General features: G+C 39.8%; 1 protein-coding gene across 5 annotated transcripts in view; it reads left to right on the top strand.

Annotated features, from left to right (window-relative positions):
• PPARG (peroxisome proliferator activated receptor gamma) overlaps positions 1-14,691 on the top strand; it is a 168,998-nt gene that overhangs the window by 103,435 nt on the left and 50,872 nt on the right. For all 5 annotated transcript variants that reach the window (XM_072598457.1, XM_072598461.1, XM_072598462.1 and 2 more), the window contains exon 5: positions 4,015-4,153. In XM_072598457.1, the coding sequence (XP_072454558.1) occupies positions 4,015-4,153 (139 nt within the window). The remainder of the gene's footprint in view (positions 1-4,014; positions 4,154-14,691) is intronic.

The raw sequence follows: 14,691 nt of genomic DNA, 5'->3' as shown, positions 1-14,691 counted from the left end.
CCCTATCCCATCCAGGGCTCAGGTTTTATCTCCCTCTTGTCACCATTGAAAAGGATGCTGTCACTCTGTTGCTTGTCCAAGTTTATAGAGCAGAAAGTGCAGCAGGGCTCTCCTGATTCACAGTCCAGGGCTTTTTCCTTGTCACAAGAGCAGATCAATTCCAAGGAAATGAGGTGCTGAATTCCAGTGAATTCCTGCTCCCCATAAAAAGGAGCAGAGATCTCCCTCACTGATAAATCCTTCCCCTCCTAATGGCCCCATCATTCTCTCCATCCCTCAGGCTCATTTTTCAGTTATCTTTGACTTCTCCTCTCTCCCCCTCCCCAAATCCTACCTGCTACTAAAACCTGCTGATTCCTCTCTATGAGATATCCATTGCCAGTCTTCTCCTTTCCATTCCCACCACAACCAGCCCAGTTTAAACTCTCCTTTAATACCATTTACCTCTGTCATCTTAATAATATTCTCACCAGTTTCCAACCTCCATGCTTTCCTGTTCACGATTCACCCATTATTCTACTTTGCGGAAAATCTTCATATTCGCACACACAGTGCTCATATGCTCAAAAACCTTCAGTGACTCCCCATTACTAACCAAATTAAATATATATTCTTTAGCCTGGCATTCAAGGCCCTCCACAATCTGGTGATGACCCTTCCTTTCAGACTCATTTCTCTCTTCTTCCCTCTGTACACTGTGTGTGACCCAGCTAAACTAAATGAATTACCTTTTCAAGTCTTAGACGGAACTCCCCCACCCCCTTCCTCCTCTTTATACATAGGCTCCACCATGCCTAGAATGATTTCCCCCCATGCACATTGTTAATAACTATAACAATCTTTCCCTTCTTCTAAGTCCCCCTTCATGCAGGTTTTTCTCTGATCCTCCCAAGATCTGTGATCCCTTCCTCTACAAAGCACAGGACACTTGGAGCTAAAGTATAGTGAAGAGGGCACTGGACTGGAAGTCAAGAAGACCTAAGTTCAAATTCTACCCACCTCAAACACTTAGTAATTATATGACACTGACCAAGTCACTGAATGGTTTTGTGCCTCAGTTTCCTTATTTCTGTGTCTCAGCACAAACCGAAGTTTCCTTAACTCTAAGGTGAGGGGGCTAGACTAGGTGAGCCCTAATTTTCCTTCTAGCTCTAAATCCAAGATCCTCTGTCCTTTCTTCTCTGTCATTCCAATTTATTTTATTCATCTTATTCTTCCCCTTCCCCCTTCTCCACTAAATTATAAGCTCCCTAAAGACAAGAATTATGTTTTATTTCATTTTTCTTTCTAAATGGTGGACATTGAGATGTTTATTGAATTAAATGATCACATTCTTTTAATTCATACAATCAAAATATGACATGGAAGAAGGAAGGAAACATGCATTTATTAAGCACCTACTATGTGCCAAGCACTCTGCTAAGTGCTTTACAAATATCTCATTTGATCTTCACAACAACCCTGTGAGATAGGTACTATTATTATCCTTATTTTAAAGATGAGGCAAACAGAGTGACTTGTCCTGGTTCACATAGCTTCTAAGTGTCCTAGGTCAAATTTGAACTCAAGTCTTTCTGGCTCAAGATCCAATGCTCTATCCATTTCATTACCTTACTGCCTCCAAGAAGCAGAAAGTTTCTAAAAAGAATGTTCTTAAAACAATATTGGTTTAATTGGTAAAAAAAAAAACAAAAAAAAGAATACTATTTTAAAAAATTACGTTGCTGTTACTGTGTACAACATGCTCTTGTTTCTGCTTTTATTAGACTGTGTTATGGAAATGGTTGTTTTATTCCATAAATTAGAAAAAAATTAAGAGAATGTTCTTTAAGTCTCTCCACAAGGCACAAAGTCTTTCCCAGTTGAAGGAATGTGTAGGATGTCAGACCTTTCATTTGAAAGACCTCCTGTCCAGAATTGGTATTGGATTAGAAGTTCATGAAGGAGTTCTTATAGGAAAGAGAGAGGGGGAGGGAGGGAGAGGGACAGACAGACAGACAGACACAGAGAGAGAGAGAGAGAGAGAGAGAGAGAGAGAGAGAGAGAGAGAGAGAGAGAGAGATTTTCAGCCTTTACTGTCCCAATACTTTGGAAACAGCCAACTTCATCTGTCAACCACTTCACCTCAGCTTAAAAAAATAATGCTTATAAGTCATCAGTTGAAAATAAACTTGGCAAGTTAAAAGTTCCCAGATCACTCTTTTTTTTTCTTCAGGATAATTCACATATTCCCAGTATCATGTGAAATTTCTGGTTCCTCCCTAATTATGCTTTTCCTGAGCCAATACCACCCCTCACTCCCCAAAATCACCTTTCATTTTATTGTGTGTTTGTGTATGTATGTATATAATTTATACTTATGTGTATGCTCTGTGTGTATGTATATATACATATGTGTATATATATATACATGTGTGTATGTATACATATATAAATATATATACACATACATACACAGTGTACATGATGTCTCTCCAAGATAACATAAGGTCCTCAAGGGCAGACTTTATTTCATGTGTCTTTGCATCCCCAGAAACAAGCATAGTACCTGGCACATAGTAGGTACTTAACAAATACTTACTGATTGATTGGTTGATGGCCTGTTGTATTTGGAAGACCATGCGCTAGTTGTCTGACTGTGGACAAGACACTTTACTTCTCAGTACCCCCAAGAAATCTTTAAGACTATATGTTTCAGAAGATACATATATGCTTCACTATGTTGCCATTCCATTCTGTATCAGGGGATATGGTTTCTGTACCAGCCCTTCCATAAATCAATGAAATCCCAGGCCTAGACCAAACACAAGGAGAAATGAATTAATGGAATTTTAGAACAGGAAGGGACTTTGAAGATCACTTAGTCCAGTCTCACCTACCTCCAGAGCTACTGAAAGTGTCCAAGGTTTCTCTCTGAATCTTGGCTCTCCCTTTTGCCTCCATGACAGCACTAGGTTTCCTGGGGAATTCTGTCAATTCCTGCATGTTGTTCCCCATAATGTTCTTATGCCTGTAGGCTACAGTAACACAGGACCCTCCTGCATAAATAAATGAAATGAATTTCTGCAGGAAATTATGCAATGTAGAGAATTCCTCAAAATTATCCACATGTGAATTTTTATTGGCCCCGATAACAGCCTCGGATGGAACCACTCTAACTTTGCCAGACCGCTTAGTGCAGTTGGGAAGAATGGGGCCTGTGGCTGAAATGATTTGCGGGGAGGTTAAACTGATTACATGGTGGTTTATTCTCATTACACTGAATCCAGAACCTTGCTTGATCAGACTGAAAACCAAATGGAGACCTAAAATGGAGCAAGCCTGTGTGACCAGATGAATATGATCATATGCACAGAATTAGAAGGATCTTAAAGATCATGGGATCCAACCCATCATTTTACAAATAAAAAAAAAAAAGCAAATAAACAACAAAGGGCAAGACTGTGGAGATGATAGTAACGGGTCACATTTATTTAATGCTGTAAGGTTTATAATAGCTCTGTGAAGTAGGTATTTTCGCTTGAGTCTGACTCTTAGTGACACCATTTGAGGTTTTCTTGGCTGGAGTGGTTTGCCATGTCCTTCTCCAACTGATTTTACAGACCAGGAAACTGAGGCAAACAGGATTATGTGTCTTGCCCAGGGTCACACAGCTAGTAAATGTCTGAGGCCATATTTGAACTTAAGTCTTCGTGATTGTAGACCCAGTACTCTATCCAATGTGACACCTAGCTGCCCATTTGATGGCTTGGGAAACTGAGGCTGAATTCTATTTAGTGACTTGTTCCTGTTCATAGAAACAGCATTCAAACCTGACTTCCTAGTCTATTATTTATTTGTTTTCCTTTGCCCTCTTTAACCTAAATGGACCCTTGCAACTTCACACAGCAAGTTAGTGGTGGGGCTAGAACAAGGAACCAAGCCAGTATGTGTCCCACCAGACCATGTACCATACATCCCTTCGGGGGCCTTGACATCTTATAAGATGGTCTTCTTCTCTATGTCCCTTTGCAGGGTTTCTTCCGGAGGACAATCCGTTTGAAACTGATCTATGATCGGTGTGACCTGAACTGTCGGATCCATAAGAAAAGTAGAAATAAATGTCAGTACTGCAGGTTTCAGAAGTGCCTTGCTGTGGGGATGTCCCATAATGGTGAGTGTATTTTTTAATGACACAGAACAATTACTACTCAGGAACTATTGTGTGAAAATAGGGCCACACAGGTCAGCCAGTGAGTGTTTACGAAGTGTTTGATGTATGCCAGACACCATGCTAAGGCCTGGGATTACAAAGAAAGGCAAAAACATAATGTCTCCCCTCCTCGTTCTACGGGGAAAGGCTAACTGCCAGCAACTGTGTCCATATACAATATACAGAGTAGGTGAAAGTTCACCTTAGGGCAGGTGGTAGTTGTCTGGGGTGGGGGGGGAGTTGAGGGTGATACTTAGAAAGTCTTCCTGGTGGGATTTGAGCTGACCAAGATGAATAGGCAGAGGTGAGGGAGGATACCATTTTAGGCGTGGGATTCAGCCAGTGAAACGACAAGGTGATTGGAGATGGAATGACATATAAGGAATGGCCCTTGCTGCTGGTTCTCAGAGCATGTATCAGCAGCAAAATAGAACAAGACAGGGAAGATAGGAGGGGACCAGGTTTTGAAGAGCTTGAAAACCAGAGGGTTTTATATTCAATCCTAGAGTCAATTAAATTTATCAAATGGGGGCTTTGGGTATGGAAGTCTGACATGGACAGACCTGCACTTTAGGGAAATCCCTTTGGTAGCTAAGGGGAGATACCTGGATAAGGGAGATTAACCAGAAAGCATTTACAAATTATACAGGCATGAGGTGATGAGAACCTGCATCAGAGAAGAGGGTATGTAATTCAGAGAAAGGGTTATTTTAGCTATTAAAGCTTAAGACTGTCTTATACCTTTTAGAACACCTTGTATGTGAAAGGTTAATTGTGAAGTTAGAAATAGGTTGGATAAGTGGAGTGAGTGCAAGAGAGAATTCAGGGATGACCTTGACAAACCTTGGTCACTGGAAGGATGGTGGTACTCTCTCAACAGTAATAGGGAAGTTTGGGAGCAGAGGTAGGAAATAATGAGTTCTGTTTTGAAGTGTGAGATGTCTTCGGGTCATGTAGCTCAAGGATATCCAGAAGGTAGTTGGCCATACAAAACTGGAGCTCAGGAAAGAGGTTAGTTCTGGATTTATAGATCTAGGAATAGTCTGCCAAGAGATGATAACTAAACATATTGGGAGGTGATGAGACCACCAAGCAATATAGGATAGAGGACTGAGTACATAGCCTTGGGGGATACCCATAGTTAGTGAGCATGATCTGTACTGAGATCCAACAAGGGAGAATGGGCAGCAGCAATCAGAGAGGTAGGAGAAGAGCCATGAGAGAACAGTGTTAGAAAAACCCAGATAGGAGAAGGAGACCAACCTTGTCAAAGACTGCAGAGAGACCAAGAATTGAGTAAAGGCCATTAGAGTCAGTTAAATCACTGATGACTTTAGAGAGGACAATTTCTGTTCAATGATGAGTTTGAAACCAGATTTCAGTGGGTTTAGAATCAACTGAGAGGAAGTGGAGGAAGCAAATGTATTTTGCTGTATCAAGGAGTTTAGCTAAGGAGAGAGAGAGGAGTTATAGTATGATAACTCTAGGTATGGTAGGAGCAAGTGACAGGTTTTTTAAAGAATGGGAAGAGACGCGAATGTGTTTGTAGGCAACAGAGGAGTCAGTAGATGGGAAAAGATTGGGGATAAGAGGGGAGATGATAGAGAAGGCAATCCAATAGAGAAGACTGGATGAGATACAATCAGGAATGCTTATAAGGGATTTGTCTTGTCAAGAAGAACCACCTCTTCCTGCAAGGGAAGGGATGAAGGAGAAGATAATGACAGAAGGTGGTTCAGGGCTCTCACTTTAAGGAGGAGGGAAAAAAAGAGTTCTTATTAAATGACCTTCATTTTTCAGTGAAGTATGAAGAGATGTATTAACTTAAAAGTAGGAGGAGAAAGGATACTATGGAAGATTTGAGGAGGGATGAAAAGGTTTGGAATAGCCATTGTGGTCGATGATAGAGCAAACTAATTGGGAAGGTGTACAAGAATTGCCTTGCAGCAGTGAGGGCCCAGTTGAAATTACGGAACATAAATTTTTATTCATAGATTTAGAACTAGAAAAGACCTCAGAAGTGATTTATTCCAACCTCCTCATTTTAGAGATGAAGAAACTGAGGCTTACAGTGGCAAAGTGATTTGTCCAAGGTCACACAGAGAGTTAATAGTGGAAGTGGAATTTAGAGCAAGGTCCTCTGACTCCAAACATACTATTCTTTTCATGGCTTGGGACTAGTGCTTAGTACAGTGAACAACGTGTTACACAGTGGGTCAAATTTAAGAACTATATGCATACATACATATATACACACATGTATCAATGTATATACAATCAATGAGATACTTTTCATTTGGGCAGTGATTGTCAAACTTTTCTATGTTGTAGACTCTTCTTTCATGGGATTGAATATGTGTCTACCATCTTTGGAAAGTTAGGGGTTTTATATTGTCATGGTTGAAGCCCAATGTGGTAGAGGGCTTAATTATGTGTTGCAAATGTCCTGGAGAAACGTTCACAGCAATACCTCTGCAGGAAACATGATGTGTTCTTTGTCTCTTCACTATAGTGAAGTGATAGGTCTACACTGGATCTATAAGTTTTGATCTGTTAGAATTTAGATTGCACATATTAGTGAAACTTAGGAAGCTATTTCTTCCTAAAGCTTTATTTTTCTCATAATATGCCTAAATTTAAAATAATAGTAACCTTTGGAATTTATATAATTCTTGAGCTTTTTAAGTGCTTTTTTATGCATCAGTATTGATAAAACATCTCTCTAAACCTTCTACTTTTCTATCCACATAGGTGTTTCTCATGATGCCAAATTACGTATCATTAATACATTTCTTTTCAAAATGCTTTCATATTTATTTTTCCATTTTATCTTCAGGGCAACCCTAAAAAGAAATAGAGTATGTGTTAGTATTCATGTCTGATTATGTGTTTTCTATCTCTAGTACCTAGCATAGTTGTTAGTTGAATAGCTGAACATAGTTCAATAAGTATTATTAAGTGCCTACTATGTGCAACAGACTATGTAGACACTGGAGATATCAAGACAAAACCAAAAAAAAAAATTCCACCATTCTCAGGAAGCTCAGATTCTACTGGGGAATGAAAATTAAGTCACTTAATAATGCTTATTGAATTGGGTTAGATTAGAGGTAAGGGCCTCAGATCCCTATGAATACTCACAGAAAGAGATTTCAGAATCAGTTATAAAAAGGTGGTAGACTCAGTACAAGTGGAGACCTCTACACATAGCCAATGGAGCCATTCATTTTACTTGACTGTACGGAGTTTTTAATAGGAATTTTGTTTGAGGGAGGAGAAGGGAGAAAAAGCACCAATTTTTATTGATTAACAAAAATAAAAATTTAATTTAAAAAAGAATCAATTGTAATATTCTTATCAATAGGAGCAGCCTGGACTTAAAATATAAGAGGAAGCAATTGTTTCTAAGTATTTCATTCTTTGATATCATTTCCTAATTATTATGGGTTCAGATTTGACAAGATATAACAAAGAGTAACTTTAAAAGATGCCGAAGGCCAGATGGACCTCATGACTTTATGAACTGGAGGCCTCATTCAGTCCAGGCATGGAAGATGCGCCTGTTTAAAACATTCACTTCTAAGTGTGCCAATGGATCACTTAATATGTCTTTTGCCTTGTATTAAATGTAGTCAAAATTAGTCCATTTCTTCCAAAACTGTTTTGGAACCAACAATAACAATTTCCAGCATTTATGCCATACTTGAAGATTTACAAAGCACTTTATATATGTATCTCAGTTGATCCTCACAACACTATAAGATAAGTGCTATTATGATCTCCATTTTTAAGAAACTGAGGTGAAGAGACTTGCCTCGGGTCACACAATTAGAAAGGTCTAAGGCAAGACTTGAACTCAGGTCTTCCTGACTCCAAGTCAAGCACTCTGTCTGATATGATGTGTTAGTGTCAAATGTTAAGTGCCAAGGTGTGGAGACAAAGCAGAGACCTTAGCTCATAATTATACCCATTTGTCAAGACTCTTTTCCCTCATCCTTCACCCCTTTGAAATTTAATCTGATCAGGTGACATTTCTAGTCACTAACTTGAAGTTCATTAAAACATCTTCCAAGAAGTTGGAGGGGTGAGGGTGGGAATCAGTCATTTATGCAGATTTTTTTTTCTATGAGATTATGTACTTTCAAATATATGGCTGATACCTTCCCCCACACACACTTTTCATCTGGTACCCAGCACAGTCAAATGAACACAGACTTTCAGTAACCGCTGACTCTGGGTAGGCCCAAACTCAGGTCAGGCCCACCAGGGATGCAGGAACAGGAGAAGAGGTCAGCCTACTTGTCTTTACAATGGACTTCAGCTGCTGTGTGGGGGGAATACAGCTGTTGGCTCTGATTGTAAAATAATTTGCTGATTTAATTCCATCAATTTCCTTTTCACTTATAGGCCTTATAAAGCAGAAGGCCCTGGTTTCCATGTCAGGGTGATGCAACCAAGTTGTAATAAACTTATATCATCTTTGTGGGGAGATCATTGACTTCAAGGCTAAATTCTCTTTTAACAATGTTTGGTTTTAGTTTTTTTTTTTTTAAATGTATGTCATCTACATATTCATGGTAAATCTATCTCATATTGCCTGGAGGCAAACAGTACCAAAACCCCAGCCTTTGTAGAATATGTGCTGTACTTTTCTTTTGCCCAAAAAAGTCAAAGAAAGGTACTATGAACTTGAAAGTCCAGTCATTTTATGACTTCATGTGAAAAAACTCACTTCAGAATCTCCAAAGAGAGAGACAGAGTGGTAATGAAGAGCCTCCACTCATTCTTTTTGGAAAAGTCAAGAGCGAAATAGGAATTAAATGTCATAACAAAAGACTTATGCAATTTTCCACTTAAAAGATTGCAAACATATCTGAGAAAATGAATTCTCAGAGGTTCTTATAGGAATATATTTGTTGCACAGAAAAAGAAAAGACTGAGTTGAGTTATGCACAAGAAAGTACCTCTAGTCTGTATGTCTAGATGACATTTGCCATATCATCCCGATAGTGGAATAACAACCCCAACAGAGAGATTTCTAGAATGCTCGAGGCTTCTTTAAGATACATTGCCATGACCGGTAAGGCGCCATTTGACTACAGTTCCCGGTAGACAGTGCTGACAATTCCCATTCACCTTGATTGTCCTCATGTTATGAAACCATTTAGATATTCCCCTGATCAAAACATCTCTTGTGGCTTCAAGTTGCCTACAGTTGAAGGTACAAATTCCCCCTCCTACTATTCAAGATCTTCCACCATCTGGCACCATCTTTATCTCTCACTTCTCCCCCTAAATGTTTTCCTCATCCACAGGTAGAGCTCTTCAGCCTTCCCCATAGATATCATGTTTTCTTTCTTGTGTGTTTTTACTCCCATGTCCCTCTTGTTTGGAATTCCTTGTCTGCACATGGATACTTGCACGTTGTATCCCTCATTAGACTATAAGCTCCTCCAGGGCAGGACCTGTTTTTTGGGTTTTTTTATTTTGGTTTTTTTTTTTGTTATTTTCTCTCCCTAGTGCTTAGCACATAGTAAAGGTGCAGATAAGGCAAAATGTTGAGTATATTTGGAGAATGATGCCTGGCACATAGTAAATATTTAATAAATGTCTATTGACTAATTGATATGGTGTATAGTTTGGCATTTTCAGTGTTGGGCACTATTTAAATTTATAACTCATGTAGTTCCAGAGACCAAAGAACTGTACCATTGGAAAACCTTTAGTACCTTTTAATATTATGGACCCCAATGACCATCTGAATGACGCTTTTCAGAATATTATTTTTAGATGCATAAAATGGAACACAGAAGATTACAAAGGAAACCAATTACATGGCACATGCAAAAAAAATGCAGTTATTGAAGTATTTAAGAAACAAGTTTATGAACCCCAGCTTAAGAACTGTAAGAATTCATCTCCCTTCTTTATATAGGAAGTAGCAGTAGCAGCTCTGTGTCCAAGGTTCCTGAAGAAAAAATAATCAGTCTTACCATACTTCTGGAAAGAGTTCATGGTGAAGGTAGCCATCTTTCTAAGTCAGAAACCATACAGTATAGAATGGAATACGCATTTATTAATCCCCTATTGTATGCCAGGAACTATGCTAAGCACTTTACAATAATTACCTCAATTTGATCTTCACAAGCAAGGGAGGTACTCCTATTACCTCCGTTTTTACAAATGAGAAAGCTGAGGCAAATACGGGTTAAATGACTTCCCAAAGTTACACAGCTCATAAGAGTCTAATACTGGATTAGAACTCAGATCTTCCTGACTCCAAGCCTATTGCTCTGTCTACTGTGCCACCTAACTGCCAAGCTGTCTTTCCATGTTGCCTCTTATTTGGTAGAGTTTCTTCTTTACCAGATGGAAACTTTGACTTTGGGTGACTTTAGTTCTACATCTTTGAGATATGTAAGACTCCTCATACTGCCAGGTTACATGATTAAGTCACGGGTTGTGTTTATCAGTTACAGTATATTAAACATTCTCATTGTGCCTACTCTGTGAGTTTGGATTCACAAAGCAAATGACCGCGAGTCACAGGGTAGTTCAGTTGCCTAGACTTGTTCAGATTGGTTCCCCGTAGCTTAAACTTGTGCTCACTGCTCTGGTATCTCTTCCATGAACTTGCCTTTCTAAACACGACAAACAGTCCACCTCTAGAGAAAGATCCAATGAACTCTGAGTGCAGATTGAAGTGTATTTTTTTCCACTTTCTTTATGTTTTTTTTTATTATTGTCTGGATGTTTTTGCAACGTAGCTAATAGGAAGATATGTTTTGCGTGACTTCACATGTGTAATTGATATAGTATTGCTTGCCTTCTCAATGAGTAAGGGAGGAGTGGAAGGGAGGGAGAGAACTAAGAACTCAGTTGTTTTCTTTAAATGAAAGTTATAAAGTTGTAATAAAAAAACCAGGATCAAAATAAACACAACAAATAGAGCCTCTTTGTCTGAGGCCAGTCACCTTTTGTGTGCCGAATTGTATGTGTGTTCGTTCATCCTTCGTTGCTGAAGAAGACCATGCCATCAGAGAAATGATGACATGACTTGCACTTGACTTTGTTTTGAGTGAGGGAGGCCTGTGCAGGTCACCAGCCTCACTTCTCCTCCAGAGCCATCTGAATCCAGTGACCAGATATTCATCAGGATGACTGGAGATGACCCAGAATGAGGCAATTGGGTTAGTGACTTGCCCAAGGTCACACAGCTAATGAGTGTCAAGTGGTAATTTACCAGAGCCTCCTTCCAAGGTGACTGACTTAAAAGGTGTGGCCACAAAGTAATGAGATTAGTTTGAGTGTTTGGTTTAGTACCGGAAGGTAAGTAATGCCTACTGAGTTACACCCTTGAAAGCCTACACACTTAACTTTCAGCAAGGCTGCCATGACTCAGGACGTAACTTGAGCATCTCATGACGAATGACTTTCAGGACCCCTTTCTGACTCATGCAAAAAAAGTTGTGGTATTTTACATTTACCCCTGGTATACCAACACTGAAAGGCAGGTACTGTGGGAGCTATTAGCCCCATTTTACAGAAGAGGAAAATGAGGCTCAGAGAAGGTGTTTCATCAGTTAGTCAATAAACATATATTAAGTGACTACTATGTACTAGCCACTGTGCTAAGCCCTGAGAATACAAAGAAAGGCAAAAGACAGTCCCTGTTCTCAAGGGGCTCATCATCTAGAGGGAGGGGGAACAATATGCAAATATATATAGAAACAAGGTACATACAAGATAAGTTTGAGGCAATCAATGGAGGGAAGGCACTAGTATTAAGGGAGATTGGGGCAGGCTTCTTGTAGTAGGGTGGATTTTAGCTGGGACCTGAGGGAAGCCAGGATGTAGAGATGAAGACGCAGACAATTCCAGGCAAGGAGGACAGTCAGAGAAAATGCCCAGTGTCACTGGCATCAGGGGAGGGAAAGGGAGGAGGATATAAAATGTGAAAAAAAAAAAACAAAAACCTATGAAAGCAGAGGGGGCAGGTTATGAAGCGTCTAGTGCCCATGCTCTCACAGCCATGAAATGTTATGGGAAGAATTAGACAGCAGATCTCCCCACTGCACCTATCTTGTGTGTGCCCAGTTATTTACATGCTGTTTATCGAGTAGAACGTGAAGGCAACTATTTTTGCCTTTCTTTGCATCCCCAGTGCTTAGCCCGGTGCCTGCAACATGGTAATTGTTTAACAAATGCTTTTTGGTTCATTGGATTGATCAGCCTGTTTCCAGTCTAGCCCTTTTTCCCTTTCTGTCCCGTAGTCTCATGTGCTAGTACATCCAAGGTGATGCATCCCCACTGAATCAGGCACCCAGCTTGTGTAACTATTATATGAATCCCACTCCCAAACGAGTCAATTAAGAGAGATTGGGGTTTCATGGCTGTTCCTATTGGGATCCAGTAGGGCAGGGAGGTAAGGTAGAAAAGAAGAGTAGCGAAGCAACACAGTCATGGGGGGGGGGGGGGGTGAGCAGGAAAGATAGATGGGGGAGAAAACAACAGAAATCTCAGTGTCTGAAGATGTTATTTTAAGGGGAGGGGAAGGGAATGAGCATTTATATAGCACTGACTGTGTGCCAGGCACTGCACGAAATGTTTTTAAAAATATTATCTCTGGGGGGGATAAAATCACAATTGTATGGCAGTGATTGTTAAACATTACAAAATAAAAAAAAAAATATTATCTCATTTGATCCTCAACAGTCTGGCAAGGTAGGTGCTTTTATTAGCCCCATTTTACAGTTGAGGAAACTGAGGCAAATAGCCGTCCTGTGACTTTCCCAAGATCACTCAAGCTAGTTAAGTGTTTGAAGTCAGTTTTAAACTCAGGTCTTCCTAATTTCAGACCCTGTCGGACTCTATCCACTATACCATTGGGTGTTCCTGAAGGAGACCAGGAGGAACCTGGTTTTATTATACCCTAATGTTCACTTGGGCAGTGGATAGTTGAATAAATTATAATCATTTACTTAAGACCTAATGATCTCTCCAGTAACTCAGAATCGTCTTTCCTCACTAAGGAGGTGGAAGGACGGGAGGTTGAGGCAAGGGATACAGGGGAAGGTGAGGCAGACTGCTTTTATTTCCAATTTTATTTTTGCAATAGTTGTTTAGTTTATCAAGGAGATTTTACAGGTGTAGGAAAGAATGACTTGAGGAGTTGTAGATCTTTTATTGGATTACCACTGATGGCTTCAAAGTTCCTCGAATTCCATCGCTTTTATTTACATTGAAATCCAGACTGCCTCATTTTATGCTACCTGAAAGTATCTTAGAGATCAGCAGGTATTGCCTTGTTCTCAGAATCACCTCCCCCTCTACACTCCCCAAAAAGGTCACATCAAGTTCTTTGGACCTAGTTGTCTCCAAGTAAAAATAATATAGAGTGGGGGGACAATCCCCACCCTGAAAACGAGAAAACATTCAGAAAACACTTAGGACCAAAGCTGGAAAGGATCCCAGAGGCCACTGAATCTAGCCTTCTCATTTTACAACTGCAGAAACTGAGGCCCAAGTTAAGGAACTTGTTTAAGTTCACACAGGTAGCATGTGGCAGGACTGAGATTTGCCCTAGGTTTTCTGACTCAAAATCTAGGATCCTTTCCAGTGCTCAGTGGGTTGCCATTGTTTACATACCTTCACTTGCTTTAATCAAGCAACAAAAATTTGTCTAGAGAGGTTCCATGCCTTGCCCAAGTGTCGGAACACTCAAGTATTCTGAAGAAAGAGAGATAATACAGAGGATAGCTTGATGATCAGGGAGGGTTTTATGAAGGAAATAGAACCTGAGTTGAGCCTTGAAGGGAGAAGTTTCCAAAACATATTAGCTAGAAATACATAACAGATTTAAAAGACAGAATAAACACAGAAGAAAGGATGGGATTAGGAAATAGAAAGGATCCCATTTTGGCTTAAGTATGTAGAGACATAAATTTGCACAAATTAAGGCTAGAAAGGCAGGCTGGGATCAGATTGTGGAGAGCCTTGAATGCCAGAATCACAAACTTATACTTTCTTTTGTAGACAGTGGGTTACCACTCAAGGTTTTTGAGTAGAGAAGTGGTGTGAGCCAGAAAGATTACTTAGGGAGCTTTGTGAAGAATGGTTCAGAGAGGGTAGAGACTAGAGGAAGGAAGTCCTGCTTCTCTATAAGGTGGCTGTTGGCTAAGAAGATGCGAAGGCATCTGACTGACTCATTGGCTCGATTTTGAAATTTCTGAGCCAGATATTTGCAATTTCTGTGAATCAGATTGGCAACCCTCAAACTAATGTGCAACTTAAGACCTGTCAATTTGGTGGTCATATAAAACCCTGGATTCATCAGCCAAACAAAATACAGATTGGTTCAAGGAAATTGAAATTTAGTTTGAGTCTCTGTTGATGGGAAAGCCCTTCCAATGAGACTCATGTTTTGACTGTGGCCTTCATTTTAATTCAATCATAGGAAAACCTCATTAATTTGATTTAATGAATAGTTTCTTGTTACA

Source organism: Notamacropus eugenii, chromosome 3, assembly GCF_028372415.1.
Source record: "Notamacropus eugenii isolate mMacEug1 chromosome 3, mMacEug1.pri_v2, whole genome shotgun sequence".
Classification (NCBI taxonomy): Eukaryota; Metazoa; Chordata; class Mammalia; order Diprotodontia; family Macropodidae; genus Notamacropus; species Notamacropus eugenii.
The sequence above is the reverse complement of the archived record's forward strand: the minus strand, read 5'-3'. Positions and strand labels throughout refer to the sequence as shown.